General features: G+C 40.9%; 1 protein-coding gene across 1 annotated transcript in view; it reads left to right on the top strand.

Annotated features, from left to right (window-relative positions):
• The first annotated feature begins 6,604 nt into the window (after positions 1–6,604).
• The window catches only part of IPO5 (importin 5), a 42,839-nt gene continuing 33,080 nt past the window's right edge, over positions 6,605–16,363 (top strand). The window contains exons 1-2 of the mRNA XM_066234795.1: positions 6,605–6,819; positions 14,257–14,337. Coding sequence (XP_066090892.1) covers positions 6,730–6,819; positions 14,257–14,337 — 171 coding nt within the window. The 5' untranslated portion in view covers positions 6,605–6,729. The remainder of the gene's footprint in view (positions 6,820–14,256; positions 14,338–16,363) is intronic.

Here is a 16,363-nt window from a genome sequence, read left to right as displayed (position 1 = left end):
AGAAAAATACCAAAAAAATAAATAAATAATAACTAACTAAATAAATAAATAAACAACTAAAGTGAAGCAACTATGAGTTGATACTTCTTGCTCCCCTCCTCCTCTCTCTGTAAAATCAATAAATAAAAATCTTTTTTAAAAAAGTACAAAGAAAAACATTTAACTTAAAAACCAGTCTTGCCTGACTGGTGGTAGCACAATGGATAGAGCATCAATCTGGCAGGCTAAGGTCTCAGGTTCAAAACCCTAAGGTCACCAGCTTGAGCTCAGGCTCACCAGTTTGAGTGCAGGATCACTGGCTCCAGCGTGGAATCATTGACATGATCCCATTTTTGCTGGCTTGAGCCCCAAAGGTCACTGGATTGAAGCCCAAGGTCACTGGCTTGAGCAATGGGTCACTTGCCCTCTCTGTTCAAGATACATATGAGAAGCAATCAATGAACAAATAAAGTGCTGCAAGTATGAGTTGATGCTTCTCATCTCTCTCCCTTCCTGTTTCTCTCTCTCTCTCTCTAGTAAAACAAAACAAAAAACCCCTAAATTCTTCTGCTAAGCATATTTTTATTTCAGGTGTTAAAATGCATCAAACGATGGTTTTTAAATTCATTTACCACATTTAAAAGAAAATAATTAACATAAAAAAATAAAAGGTATTCTTGCTACCCCCAATTCTTAACCAGTCCTTGATTTAAGTTATAAGTATTTATTCTGTAGGATCATATCTGGAGTCTTCTAAAGGTTTACAAATCTGTTTAATGCCAACCAACAGGGAAAGGAAATTCCTCAGCAACACTGCAGAAGTACTGTACCATGTCTCCAAATTCCTGAAAATTAAGTCGGAGAACTGGAAGCAACAGAAAGCACTATAAGGTAGCTGATTTTCACTTTGTGACAAGTTGCTTCTTAAATCTAAATGAACAAAGTATAGAGGACACCTATGTATGGCTAACTGATTATTTTATTCTCAAATAAAGCACTGTCCAATAAAAATAGAATGTTATTCACAAGTAAAATCACATAGTAATTTTATAGTTTCTAGTAGCCATATTTTTTAAAAAAACAGGCAACATTGTTAATATAGTTAATAATATTTTATTAATAAATTAACATATTTCATTTAAGCCAGTATATTATCATTTCTACATGTGATCAATATAAAATTGTTAGTTATTCTTAATTCCCTACTAAATCTTTGAAATTTAGTGAGACCTTAATTCGAACTTGCCTCATTTCAAGTCAACAGCCATAATGGGTAGTGACTGCCATTTCAAACAGTGCAAGTAGGCATTTAAAGTTGAAAATGGCCTTAAAATGTTTTATGATGATCATATCAAACTGAAAAATGGTTTTTTACCACAATGATCAAGTATTGCTGTAACATGATTGCTTATATAATAAGAAAGTAAAAATGCAATAATCTTAACAGGTAGATGTGCAATCAGAATTAAATTTACAAATTTGGGAGGTTTCAATTGTATTAGTAATGACAATTAACATTTATTAAACATTTACATTGTATCAAGCACTATGCCAAGCACTTCAACACATGGTAAAAAATACTTTTATTATCTCCATTTCATAGAAGAAGAAACTGGGGCTGAGAAAAGTTAATTAACTTGGGCAAACATTAAGTTGTGAAGTCACTGTATGAACTCTCATTCTGGCTGGTTCTGGAGTCTGCACCCCCAGCCTCTAAACTTGACTGCCTCCCTAAAATGAATCCAACCATCTACAGACAATAAAATTCATAAATAAAACTATGAGATAAAGCCAAAGAAACTAATTGAGCCCACATTTTCCTTGGCTGCGTTCAATTCAGCAATATGCTCAGGGCGTTTTGTGTGTAATGCTCTTCAGGAATGTGAAAGTTTCCCTTGCCGCTGGCTTGGATGCTCTAACAAGAACAGACTGTTTCAGAGAGCAGGCGCTTAAAAGTTTTGATAAAAATCAACTGAAGAAATGTGAACAATTCAGCATTTTTATTTTCAGTAAACAAACTTTTCAATGGTTTTCATCTTTCTTGCTGGTTTTTATCTAGGCAACAAATAACACTTATATTAGAAAAAGTTTAATATTATTTTTATTAGCCAAGTGTCTTCTAACTATTCTGAATCCATTCCACATACTGTTTTATTCTGCATAATTTGGAGACTAGTAGATGATATACACATATATTTTACAATCACACAAATGTGGCTCACACATCTATACCACATGAAGCTTTAAGAATAATTGCTTGTTTAGGTCTATTTCTTATTTAACCCCCAAATCCATCTAACTAACCAATAACTAACAATTACTGAGTAACTACTATGCAGGCACTATGCTATGTGCATTTACGAATATTATCTTAACTTTTATAACACCCCTATGAAAAAATATTATTCTCATTTTCAGGTGAGAAAACAATGCCAATGTTTTTTTTCACTGTACCATATTAACTATTACTAACTAATACCTGCAAATAATGCCATCACCATACAACTGTGCACAGTTATAGATTGTAATACTTTTATTTATATTATCTAAACTGACTCTCATAATAAGTTGTAATATAGAAAGCACATGTGCTTACAACTATCAAGATAAGTACTTTTAGTTCTTTTGGAATCCTGGGGCAACTTTACAAAATACAGATTGCTCATTTGGGAGAACCTTATTTATATTCAGTACCCAATAAACCAGAAACGACAGGCAAGACCAAATTCTACTACAGCTTAGAGAAACTTCCACAACAGTTTTATAAGCCTTACTCCTCTAGCCACTTCCCATTTCTAACATTCCATCAACATGGAAGTCCATAAAAACAATCCTCTCCAGTATCTGGAGAGGATTGTAATGCTTTCTTTTTTAAGGAGTCTCGTTTGCTGTAGTATGATGATAAATAAGTCATGATCAAACTAAGCAGTGACTTTTGACAAACATTAAAAATCCTAAATTAAGGCCCTGGCCAGTTGGCTCAGTGGTAGAGCGTCGGCCTGGCGTGCAGGAGTCCTGGGTTTGATTCCTGGCCAGAGCACACAGGAGAAGCGCCCATCTGCTTCTCCACCCCTCCCCCGCTCCCCCTCTCCTTTCTCTCTGTTTCTCTCTTCCCCTCCTGCAGCCAAGGCTCCACTGGAGCAAAGTTGGCCCGGGCACTGAGGATGGCTCTGTGGCCTCTGCCTCAGGTGCTAGAATGGCTCTGGTCGCAACAGAGCGATGCCCCAGATGGGCGGAATATCACCCCCTGGTGGGCATGTCGGGTAGATCCCAGTTGGGCACATGCGGGAGTCTATCTGACTGCCTCCCCGTTTACAACTTCAGAAAAACACACACACACAAAAAAAATTCTAAATTACCTAGATTTCATGAACCAGTTGAGAGAAAGTTCCAGTCTTCCATTTTCCCAAACTCACCCTTTTTCACAAGGGGTTCTAAATGCTATAAGCAGATATTCTCCAGACCTTAACAGAGATAGTGTCAGGACTAATAGGCTGGAGGAAAAAGCATTAGGAGCTAGCCATTTACAGTTAATCAGCCCAAAGCAATGGCAGCTCACCAGGAGTAAGCAAGACTTAAAAAGTTTTCTACCCTCAGCCCTGGCCGGTTGGCTCAGCGGTAGAGCGTCAGCCTAGCGTGCGGAGGACCCGGGTTCGATCCCGGCCAGGGCACACAGGAGAAGCGCCCATTTGCTTCTCCACCCCTCCCCCGCGCTTTCCTCTCTGTCTCTCTCTTCCCCTCCCACAGCCAAGGCTCCATTGGAGCAAAGATGGCCCCGGGCGCTGAGGATGGCTCTGTGGCCTCTGCCTCAGGTGCTAGAGTGGCTCTGGTCGCAACATGGCGACGCCCAGGATGGGCAGAGCATCGCCCCCTGGTGGGCAGAGCGTCGCCCCATGGTGGGCGTGCCGGGTGGATCCCGGTCGGGCGCATGCGGGAGTCTGTCTGACTGTCTCTCCCTGTTTCCAGCTTCAGAAAAATGAAAAAAAAAAAAAAAAAAGTTTTCTTCCCTCTATTTCATTTCCACGTATAAGGTAATGTTAGAACTTTTGAGACTAATAGGACCATACCTTAACAGTCACTATTATTTGATATTATAGATGACAAAGTGAAGCTAAGAGACATTATGTGTTCACTCAAGTTCATATAACTAGTTAGAGACTAAAGACCCAAATCTACTCAAGTTCTAGGTTCTTCACCTTCTACCATCCATTCTTGGGAAATAAGCTCCCTAGTTTTGAAATGTGCGGCCCTACGTTGGAATTTCTTTTATTTCATTATTGAACAAATGCATTTTGACTCTATGCAGTCACTGCCAATAAAAACACCATAGCTGTGTTAAAAAATAACTGAGATCAGGTCATGCTATTCAGCAAGACTCTAGTCAATTTATCTTATTTAACTGGTAACCTAGTCATTAAAAATGGTTTATAGTCTGCAATTCCCAAAATCTTAAAGACCATTTGTGCGGAAAAAACCTCCTCAGAATCCAGACATTCCCACCGCTAACCATTACAACAAAAAATGCTACCCCAAATGAATGTACATAATGGTCTGTCTTTGAAGAAATAATGTGTCATAAGAATGACAAACTGGGCCTGACCTGTGGTGGCGCAGTGGATAAAGCGTCAACCTGGAAATGCTGAGGTTGCCGGTTCAAAACCCTGGGTTTGCCTGGTCAAGGCACATATGAGAGTTGATGCTTCCAGCTCCTCCCCCATTCTCTCTCTCTCTTTCTCTCTCTCTCTCTCTGTCTCTCCTTCTCCTCTCTAAAATGAATAAATAAAAAATTGGAAAAATAAATTAAAATGACTGAATTAAAAAAAAAAAAAAAGAATGACAAATTGCCCTGGCCGGCTGGCTCAACGACAGAGCATCGAACTGGCATGTGGAAATCCCGGGTTCGTTTCCCAGCCAGGGCACAGAGGAGAAGCAACCATCTGTTTCTCCATTTTTTCCCCTCTCCTTTCTATCTCTCTCTTCTCCTCCCACAGCCAAGGTTCCATTGGAGCAAAAGTTGGCCCCGGCACTGAGGAAGGCTCCATGGCCTCTGCCTCAGGAGCCAGAATGACTCCGCTTGCAAGAGCATCCTCCCTGGTGGGCATGCCGGGTAGATCCCGGTCCAGCGCATGAGGGAGTCTCTCTGCCTCCCCGTTTCTCACTTTAGAAAAGTACCCAAAAAAAGATAAATTGTCACACCTGACAAGGTTCAGATCTACAAAGATAGGTCTGCAGACCTTTTGTAGAGAACCCTATCACTGTCACAGCTAACACTTTCTAAGGGAGTTTCCCCCACAAGTTAACTAGAATCCTTTGAACTATCTTGGCTGACAATCACAATTTCATGGGGTTCCCAAAGCCTCTACCCAGTTCTGGACACAGTGGCCCACTTCCTAATGTACACCCCAGGTTTTAAAATCATTCACCTAAAAGCAAATGTTTTAAGTAGACTTCCAAAGAGCAGAACGTCAGCAAAACAGTCAACAGGAAATTAAATTTCCTAAAATAAATACTATAGACTGCCAGAAATATAGTGCTCTCCATCTCTCCCAATGTGTAACCTCATTAGAAATTTTGTATCCTTTGGAGACAAAAATGAATTGTGCTATTTTCTCCACTGTTCACTTTAGCCCAAAGCAGTGAGCCAAGAGTAGGGGCTCAGTAGAAGTGCCCTTTGATTTCAGCACTGCTCTCTCTGCCTTTGGCAGCTCTTGTTAAGGAAGACTGGGTGTATTACATCCATGCCTTAATGTGCGGCAACTGAAATCAGGTCTCTGGGTCCCCCGGTACCTGTAGGAATCAACCACTTGAGAGATCAGCCCTACAAACCAGGGAGGGGAATGTGTCTCAACTTCCCCCAACTATTGAAAGAACAGAACCCCAAAACCCGAAATTCAAGGAAATAGTCACGGGTCCTGTGGTAGGACAGGAGCGGAGCCGTGTATACTAACTACATCGGGACAACCGCGGGCTGGGGAGAGGTGGCCTGGCCCGAGAGCCCAGGGCTGAGTAACCCCTCCACCCGGCAAAGCCCAGGACGTGAGTCACTGGTGAGCGGGGCGGGAGGAAGGGGCGGCCTGAGGGATCTCAGAGGGTCTGGGGAGGCTGCGCATGAAATTTAAGTGGGAAATAGGTTTCAAAGGAGCTCTCTCCCTGGGGGTAGGGGTTTGGGACCGCAGGGGTCGTAGGGGCTGGAGCTGGAGACAGTCCTCGGGCTGCGGGGAGGGGCAGGCGGGGATGAGGCCGCCCAACCCGCGGCGCCGAAATCTCCCGCGCTCTGACCTGGCCCCTCCTCCCCGGCCGGGCCTGAAGCCCATTGCCGCCGCCAGGCCCAGGAGCCGGCTCCCCCCGGCACCCCAGGGACTCGGCCCGAGGGAGGCTCTTAAGTGTCTGACACTCCGGGTTCACTCCAAACCCGGTGGCACGCCGCGCGCCGCCAGTGAATGCACTGCAGGGTGCGTGGCCAATCCGCGCGGCCCCCGAGGAGGCGGCTTCGGCTCCGCCCCGCGCGCCCAGGGCCAATGCGGCACGGACGCCGGCGGCCGCGGCGGGGTGAGAGGTCGCGAGGCCCCGCCCCGTCCTCCCCTTTCCCCTTTGCCCCGCCCTTTCCCTTCCAGCCCTCAGTGTCCCGCGCGCTCGGCTGGTGCCGGTCCCCGTGCTGGGCCCGCCTCCGCCCCTCCCGCCGGCCTGCCAGCGCGCCTCACGGCCCCTGTCTCCCCTCCCTCCTTCTCTCTCTCTTTCACGCCTAGCGCAATGGCGGCGGCCGCGGCGGAGCAGCAACAGTTTTACCTGCTCCTGGGAAACCTGCTCAGCCCCGACAATGTGGTCCGGAAACAGGCAGAGGTAACTGAGCTCGTCGGCCAGACTCCTTGCGCCGGCCGGCGCACCGATCCTGCCCGCGACACCGCCCCACTGGGCCTCGGCCGCTCAGCCCGGGCGGCACAGGCCGGGCCCGCCAGGCGGCGGCTGCTTAGCCCACGTGTGAGGCGGCCCAAGGATCCCGGCGGTGCCCGGGACCCTGCCGACCCTTGCGGCCCGGGGCCCGGTGCCAGTTTCCTCTCCGCTGTCTCTGTCTGGCACACACGTGCGGCGGTACCTAACACACTACCCCCGCCCAGACGGGGAAGCCCGGCGGCGGGCGGGATGTGGGGTGTGGGGCGGGCTCTGGGGCTCCCCTCGCCCCTTTCTCGCTTTCTCCCCTTGGGAGTCTCCTACGCACTCCCCGGTGGTGTCCACCCAGCTCAACCTTGTTGGTCCCCCAGATCCTGGTTGCTACCCCAAACCCTGGTTGCTACCTGACCCATCACCTCTGCTTCTTAGCTGCCCCCTCTAAGCTACCATCTGTTCCTCCATTCCCCATCCTCTCCTTTTGAAATGCGTATCTAGCCCTTTCGCCTTCTTTCCACTTATTTCCCATTTAGTCCTTTTTCTCTTGACTGGATCCTGACATCGGAAGCTGGTTCTCCCACCTCGCCCACAGTCTTGTGAAGTACCTGTAGGGTTTCTAAGCAGCTTCCACCTGACTTTGCTCTTCCTTCCCAGACATCTTTGCACTCTATAGAGATTTGTGGTCTCAATATAACGAATGTCCTGAGACCTCTGTTGTTTTTGCCATATGTTTAAGTCTTTCATTACATCTAACCTGAATCCCTCGTTTTTTAATCTTTTGAATTTATTTTATTTTAATTTTTTTAATTGATTGATTTCAGAAAGCAAGGAAGAGAGAGAGAGAGAGACAAGGAGAGAAACATTGATTTGTTGTTCCACTTATGCATTCGTTGGTTCACTCTTGTATGTGACCTTACCTGGGATCAACCTGCAAACTGGCATATGGGGACACACTGTAACCAACTGAGCTACCCTGCCAGGACTGGATCTCTCTTTTTTAACCACCTCTGGTTCCTGGCCTCCAAAGTGTGGAGCTGTGATATAGTTTCAGAAGACAAGTATTTCAAATGGATCAGCAAGTTCATTTAGGAAGTAACAGTAAGACACACCTGGTTCAAGACTAATATAGGTACTGTCAGTGTTGAGATCACAGTTTATTTGAGATGCCTAAAGGTACTGTCAGTGTTGAGATCACAGTTTATTTGAGATGCCTAAAGGGAAGGGCAGAAACTTATCGGTTTCTTTTAAGTGCATTATCTTCAAACTTGATTATATACAGAGTTCTTTGCCAGTACACAACTGAAGGTTTGTTTGATTCAGTGAGGGATGTTCAGCCAGACCCTTTTACAGAGTAAACATTTATATTACATATAGCTAATGAATTTGGGAGAAAAGTCCTCCTCTGGACTCACAAGATAGATAGTTGTCTTTAAAATCACTATGTTGTTAATTAATTACCTTTTACATGAATGGGCTTCTAATACACATACTGTTGTGCACATCGAATATTTCATTCAACCTATTTCACATTGTCACATAAGAGATTTTGTTGAAGCAGCATAGTATTTCATCCTTTGGATGTGATGTTTATGCAACCAATCCTCTTGTGAATGGATATTGAGATTTCTAGCATCCTGCTCTTGAAAACAATGCTCTACATAGGAGTATGTATATCCCTGTTTTTTCAGATTTGCCAGATTTATTTGTAGAATACTTAAAAGTGCCCTTAGAATAGAAGTAATATGCAATTATTAGTTGCATCAACTTGCACTTCTATCAGTGAGATGTGATGATGCCTATTAAAACATTTTAATGCTACCTGACCAGGAGGTGGTGCAGTGGACAGAGCATCGGCCTGGGATGCTGAGGACCCAGGTTCTAAACCCTGACGTTGCCACCTTGAGCACAGGCTCACCAGCTTGAGCATGGGGTTGCCAACTTGAATGTGTGATCATGGTCTCTGGTGTGAGCCCAAGGTCTCTGACTTGAGCAAGGGGTCACTGGCTGGGCTGGAGCCCCTGTGAAAGCACTTGTGAGAAGCCGCCAATGAACAACTAAGGTGCTGCAACTATGAGTTGATGCTTCTTATCTCTCTCCCTTCCTGTCTGTCCCTGTCTGCTCTCTCTCTCTCTCTCTATCCCTCTCTTGTGTGCACAAAAAAAAGGCTGGAAATTTTTTTTTTAATTCTTAATGCTTTCTGCTAACTCTAGAAGTAATTTTTCACAGAAATAAGTTATTAATCTCAACCCATAAGAGAAGTTTCCATGTTTTGCAAAGCAGAACGGTATTGTAATTAGTAAGCTAGTTTAATTCTGCCTCTGGCCTCTAGTTGCTTAAGTCTCTGTTGTCAAGACTAGTGGGGAATCTTACTTCTATTGAACTAAATGCCAGTCTAGTTCAGTTTGAATTCCAGTTGGTGCCTGTAGTAATTCTTTTATGCTTTCATCACCTTGAGGATACTTAGCAGCTTTCAGCGCATTTTCTCACATAGAACAATTGAAAATAAGCACTGTTATTCTCTTAGTCTCTCTATTCCTAGTGAGTGAAAACATTCAAATATTTTATTTTTACTTTCTTTGTGTATTCTTGGAATATATAATATTAATATGTGAAGCATTATAATATAGGCTTTTCTCAGTTTGACGCAAATGGTAAATGTTAGCAACATAGCTCCTTGGCACCATATAATACAATACTAAGCTAGTATGTAAAGCATAATTGAAAAAAATAAATGGCTGCACATAATGATGCCTTGATACCCCCTGTTTATATTGTGAAATGAGCCTTTTGTTACAGTCTGATATAGCAAATACAGAAATCTTTTTGAACTAGAGGCTTGGCAAGGACTCAGTAAATTTTTTTGTAATTTACTTAATCAAAATAAAAATACTTAGTTAACACATAAATACAAACTGTTGATTAAGGTGACTTGTTTTATATTCAAACATGAAATCAAGTAGTATAAGACTCATTTATTGTAATTATTGTTGAAATCATTGAAGGACTTCAAAACTAAAGAATTTTAAAACTATTTCCATTGTATAAACCATTCGGTAGACTATATGTCTTTTATTAAAAATTTTTCAAAGATTTTTCTCTTTAACTTTATGAAGAAATATTTACAGTATTTGAAGAAATGATTTATTCTTCTCAAAATACAATAATTAACAAATAAATAATTGAAAGGTAGTCCAAGGTTAAATATCCATGGCATTTGTGACATTTTTATATGAAATAAGTATTTTACCAATTATCACAATGGATGGATTTTATATTTTTATTAATTTTTATCATTAACTTAATTTCTTTTTTTTCCTAGTTATTTTGACATTTAATTATGTTGCATAGCCATCACCCAAGTCAAATTATCTTCCATCACCTTCTATCTGGTTTTCTTTGTGCTCTTATCCTCCCCCCACTCCTTCCCTCTCCCCCCCAACCACCACACTCTTGCCATGTCTCTTAGTCTCGTTTTTATGTCCCACCTATGTATGGAATCATGCAGTTCTTAGTTTTTTCTGATTTACTTATTTTACTCCGTATAATGTTATCAAGATTCATCCATGTTGTAAATGATCCGATGTCATTATTTCTTCTGGCTGAATAGTATTCCATAGTATATATGTACCACATCTTCATTATCCAGTCATCTATTGAAGGGCTTTTTGGTTGTTTCCATGTCTTGGCCACTGTGAACAATGCTGCAATGAACATGGGGCTGCATATGTCTTTACGTACCACTGTTCTTGAGTTTGGGGGGTATATGCCCAGTAGAGGGATTGCTGGGTCATATGGTAGTTCTATTTTTAGTTTTTTGAGGAACCACCATACTTTCTTCCATAATGGTTGTATTACTTTACATTCCCACCAACAGTGGATAAAGGAACCATTGACTTTCTCATTGATTCTAATACAGAACTTCACTAATGAGATTAGAATTGAAGGAAGGTGACATATTGAAAATTGGACCTCATTTTTGAGGAACCACGATTACTAGGTAAAAGTTATCTCTTTTACATGCCCATATACAAGGTAGCCTCTGTAAATATTTATGGAATGAGTGAGATAAGTATATGTTAGCATTTCTCCATTGTGGGCAGGAAAAGGGGGCAGGTGAAATTTGCTTTGCATTGTATGAATGTGCGTGGTAGAATCAAATGGTATTGCAATTCTATTTGCCACCACACTGCTAACATTCATTGAACCTGCCTGTGCTACTGCTAGGAATATTCTTAGAAGTATTCTTTATATTTGCTTAAAATATTCTTTATACTCTAATGTGATAGGTGCTAGGAATATAAAGAGGAAAAAATACCATACCTGTCTGTGGAACTCAACTCTATTTTTAGGCTAGGGAAAAGTTACACTTTCGATTTTAAAGCTGTGTTCTGGTCAAACTGTTACCCCCAACCCCAAGCTATTATCCTTGACCCATGTTTTGTAACACTATATCTGGGTTGCTACAGTGGAACATAGCAAATGGGGAGAGCCTTCTCTTAGGAGTTAGATGTCACTCATACTAAACTCTTTCTCTTTGATTTCTAAGTCATTATGGAATAGAGTTTAATATTTGACTTAATGTTTGTTAAGTCTTTACTAAAATTAAGAATAGGAGATAACTCACACTAATAGTCTCAGTGAGGCAAAGGATAGAGATCGTCAAAATTTATAACAGGTTTTCTGAGAGCAATAGTCTAATAAAAGAATTTTTATTTTCAAAACTTGAATTAGCCTCTGGCGATTTATTTATTTTTTATTGCAATTGGGATATAAATTTCAATCGTATATTATAAAAACTAAACAGCATATCTAGCTATTGACAAAACTCATTCAATTGTTGAGGACAAAACAAAAGTATCTTGAGAGGTACAGTTATATAGATCTTGCTTTTACCCACAGGCAGATATTGAAAGAGAGGAGAATGGAAATGGAATGCAACATCTGGAATTGTCCAACTGATAAAATAGAGAGAGTTAGAAGTAAGACTATCTTGTCATGCCTTCTCTCCAGTAAGCCTTCTAACTTCTTCCACAGGCTGTCTTTTTCTCTTAGTTTCTTTTCTGTGATGGATGGCAGGGACTCCTTTTGATTTCCCTCACTAAACCATGAAAGGCAACCCTAATGCAGAATCGGAGGGCTGCAGGGGTTACATTCTTGGGCCTGACCCAAGCCTTCTGTAGAGACCTGGAGGAACCATTCCAGGTCAGTTTTGTTACCCGCTAGCACCAGGGGATTTCATAGGTGTGACGGCCCTGAAAAACGAACTCTTGAACTTGGCCGCCTCCGGAATGATTGGTGGGTCTGTGAAGGAGTAGCAGAGGATGAGTCCCTCCCCACCTCGCATGTACTGCTCCTGCGTGGCCATCAACTCTGCTCTGAACTCTGCGTCTTGGCCGCTGCGAGAGCACGTCTCAACACCTAGCCTCTGGCAAATAAATGTTAAACACTTATAGCATCTACAGTACATAAGGGCTAAGATAAGTACAAGGAGTAAAAAGACATTTTTAATGTACTGTGAGAGATTATGTTTGAATGAAAAAGCTATATAGGTTTTTGAGTTGTTTTGATCAAGTTAAGTGAAAAACCTCAAGGGTACCATATCCATTTTTGCAATCTTGTGAATATCTATATAAATTATCTCATTTCTGGATAAATTCAAACCACCTTCTCTCCGCTGTGAATATTTTGTGTCACAGTTTTCAGCAATTATGTTGCTGTGTCCTTGTGTACTTGAGAGGATCCTTAAGTTATCCAAAGATTTGGAATTCCTTTTTTTCCCAAGTTGAGGTATCTGTTAGAGACATTTGAAAACAATATAGCACTGCATACAGCTTCTTGTTCGGTGGAGTCTGCTGCCAGGGCCGAAACCCAGAGAACGTTTAGTGCCAAGGAGATTGTGAGTACAGTTGACCTCAGAAGACCAAGGTCTGTCTACCTGGAGCAATTCATTTCACTTCTTAGATTTGTTTCCTTATATATCAATGTCTCAATGATGCCATGGAGCAAGCACTTAGTAAAAGGTATAAGGTAGATGTGGATTCAGAGAATCTCTTTTCCCTCTTAGTCTTTGTCACTCTGTCCAGAGAAACCAGATACATTTTATGAGGTGGTAGCTGATAAAGCAGGCAAGCTCTTTGAACTTAGACTGTTTAGAAATTAACATGTTATCTACCTTATACCCTAAAAATGGATACATCAGGCCTGACCAGGCGGTGATGCAGTGGATAAAGCGTCAGGACACAGGGGACCCAGGTTTGAAACCCCGAGATCGCGGTCTTAAGCGTGGGCTCATGTGGTTTGAGCACAGCTCGCTGCCTTGAGCAAAGGGTCACTCAGTCTGCTGTTGCCCCCCAGTCAAGCCACATATGAGAAAGCAATCAATGAACAACTAAGGTGCTGCAATGAAGAATTGATGCTTCTCATCCTCTCCCTTCTGGTCTGACCCTATCCATCTTCTCTGTCTCTGTCAAACACAAAAAAAGATAGATCAAAGTGGACTATATTTACTTATTTATTGCCAATTCTAGTCAATCAGTTTAAAGAGGCTTCTTGGGAGAAACAATCCAAAATATACTTGAAGTAATGGTTTCTTTTCCACAGTAAAACAAAAACTGCTATTAGAATTTTTATACATGCATGTGAACCTATATTTCCACTTAATTTTGTAGACATCATATACTTAGGTCTTGTCTTTTGATCCACTCTGACCATCTGTCTTAATTAATTGGTGTCCATTCGTTTTATGTTGTTAATGGAAAAGGAGAGAAGTATCCTGAGTCTCAAACCCTAGATTTCTACATCTAATAAAGTCTCCTGGCCAGGTTTCTTCTGACTGTACTCATTTGTGTATGTATGGTTTTCGAATAATGCTTGCTTGAAAGAAAAGGTAGCTTAAAGGTTTTTGAATACTTTCTTTCCTTTTCACTGACTTGCTTCCTGTGCGGTATGTCTCTGGTGGTTGTGAGTAGTGCTCATTAGAACCAGTTCTTCATCATCAGATCTAGAAAATGTTGACAAGATGACCAGTTGTCCATGAAGTAAGGAGATATTCAGTGAGCACTTACTTTGCAGCATGGTAGTTCAAGTCACACATGACAACTTAGGCTTTACATTTTGTTAATTGGGAGCAAAAGTTAGAGAAATGTGTGCACACAGCAAAAAAAAATCTGTTTAAGAGATAAAGATAGAAAGGAACTTGATAAGTAACTCCTGAACAGCTTCTTTTTCCTAACTGATCTGAGTACATTTTATGTTACAGGAGAAAATTTTTTTAACACCAGACCTAAATTATACAACTTCCCATTCATGCATCTTTCACAGTCTTCATTTCTTTTCACTGGTGTACTCATGAAGTTGTCTAACACTATATTCTAACTTTTATTTTTCATGTAGGAAACCTATGAGAATATCCCAGGTCAGTCAAAGATCACATTCCTCTTACAGGCCATCAGAAATACTACAGCTGCTGAAGAGGTACTGTAATATTTGAGACTAGTCTTACAAAACGGGTTGGATATTAGATGATGTTCAAAATGGATAGTGATAACTGTTGTTTACTGCATAGATGTTACCAGCAGTTTGAATTTATTTATTTTCAAAAAGCTATTTTGGAAATAAAATTTTTGAAGTACTCCTATTAAGGAGAATAAAATAAAAAAAAGGTGCCCTGTGGTGGCACAGTGGATAGAGTGTCAACCTGGAATGCTGAGGTTGCCTGTTCAAGGCCCTGGGCTTGCCCAAGTCAAAGCACATACAAGAAGCAAGCAAGAATAGCTAACGTGAGGCAACTATGAGTTGATACTTCTTACTTCACCCCCCTCCCATTACCAATAAATAAAATCTTGTTTAAAAAAAAAAGGAATCAGAATTTTTTTTCTCCATGTCAGATGATGTGTCCAGGGTGTTTCAAAGTTAATATTTTTTAAATAATTATATAAAAGTTATTAAATATATAAGTGATTTTTATAGCTATAAACTTTTCTTACTCAAAACAGTTCAGAAGCCCTAGCCGGGTGGCTCAGTTGGTTAGAGCAGCGTTCCAACATGCCACAGTTGTGAGTTTGATCCCTGGTAAGGGCACATATAAGAGTCAACCAATAATAATATGAATAAGTTGAACAACAAATAGATGAATTTCTCTATGTGTGCTCTTACCCTTACCCTCTCTCTAAAAATCATTTTTAAAAAATTTAAAAGTTTAAAGAAGGAAATTTAATTCAGTGTTGCTGAATGATTCTGAAAAAATACTTTTTAATCTTTACAAATGTTGTGCTTATAGCCATCTCTAAGTGAGGAAGAATGTGTACTATAAAGATGTTTAGGGAACAGAAGACACTTTGTACAGTCCTTTAAAAATCATGACTTTTTAGCAAATTACCAAGTTATTGTACCAAATCAAATTTAGTTTTTTAGCAGTCACACTATATATAAAATACTTATATTAACACATGATAGAAATGAAGTCACACTAAACTTCTATATATAGTGATATACCTGACTTTAAGTTGGCAATTTAATGTTCTCTGATAACACTTAGAAAACAGTATAAACATGCCCTGGTTTTTTTGTTTTTTCTTTTATAAGATTTAATTTACTGATTTTAGAGAGGAGAGGGAAAGGGGTGGGGGAGGTGGGGGAAGCACCAGCTAATAATAGCTTTCATATATGCCTTGACAGGGAAGCCCAGGGTTTTGAACTGGTGACTTCAGCATTCCAGGTCAATGCTTTATTTATTCACTGCGCCACCATCTACTTTATCAGGCATAAAGATGCTTCTTCACCTTTGTCACATTCTTTTTCTTTGATTCAAATGAATGTCAAATGTGAACATCAAACAAATATAAGGTAACTTAAATCTCTATAAAAAGTTGGCTGTTTTAATTCTTGAAGATAGATGCAAGTTAGGTACAAAACAACATTTTTCAAATTGTAAAAGTTTATTTACAAAGTTACAGGTAGTAGAAGTGAGCCAACTGGGCTGCGGAGGCTCAGGAAACAAGATATAGAAGCAGAAGGGCCGTTGAAGCTTAGGAGAGAGAAGGGCAAAGGTAACGCCGAGGAGGGAAGACGAGGAAGGGAAGGCACGAGCAGAGAGCTCCCCAGGGGGAGAGCGTGCTGCCAGGACAAATTGTAACGCTTATAATAATACGAAAACTATTGAATTTTATTTTTAAAAACATTGACCCCCATTTAAATCTTGATTTGATTTAGGAATAATTAGGTGGTGATTGTGAACTAGTCTCAGTATCTTGATTGTGGCTTTATAGTTTTCAGTGTATGTGTGAGAATTACATAAATTTCAGCCACTTTCCTGGGGATTTTAACCACTTTGAATCTTTTATAGAGCATAAAAATTCAGATGAAAAGATTTCTCAGTAAAAGTAAATAGAGAAAAAAATTGGCAAGTCTTATAACTTAACTCTTTTTGTTGATGGTACCCACAAAGTAATTATAATGAAAATTAAAAGCTGTAGCCCAGAAAAGAAAAACATGAGGGACT

This window comes from Saccopteryx bilineata, chromosome 6 (genome assembly GCF_036850765.1).
Source record: "Saccopteryx bilineata isolate mSacBil1 chromosome 6, mSacBil1_pri_phased_curated, whole genome shotgun sequence".
Taxonomy (NCBI): Eukaryota; Metazoa; Chordata; class Mammalia; order Chiroptera; family Emballonuridae; genus Saccopteryx; species Saccopteryx bilineata.
Note: the sequence above shows the minus strand (reverse complement) of the source record. Positions and strands in the feature narration are given on the sequence as shown.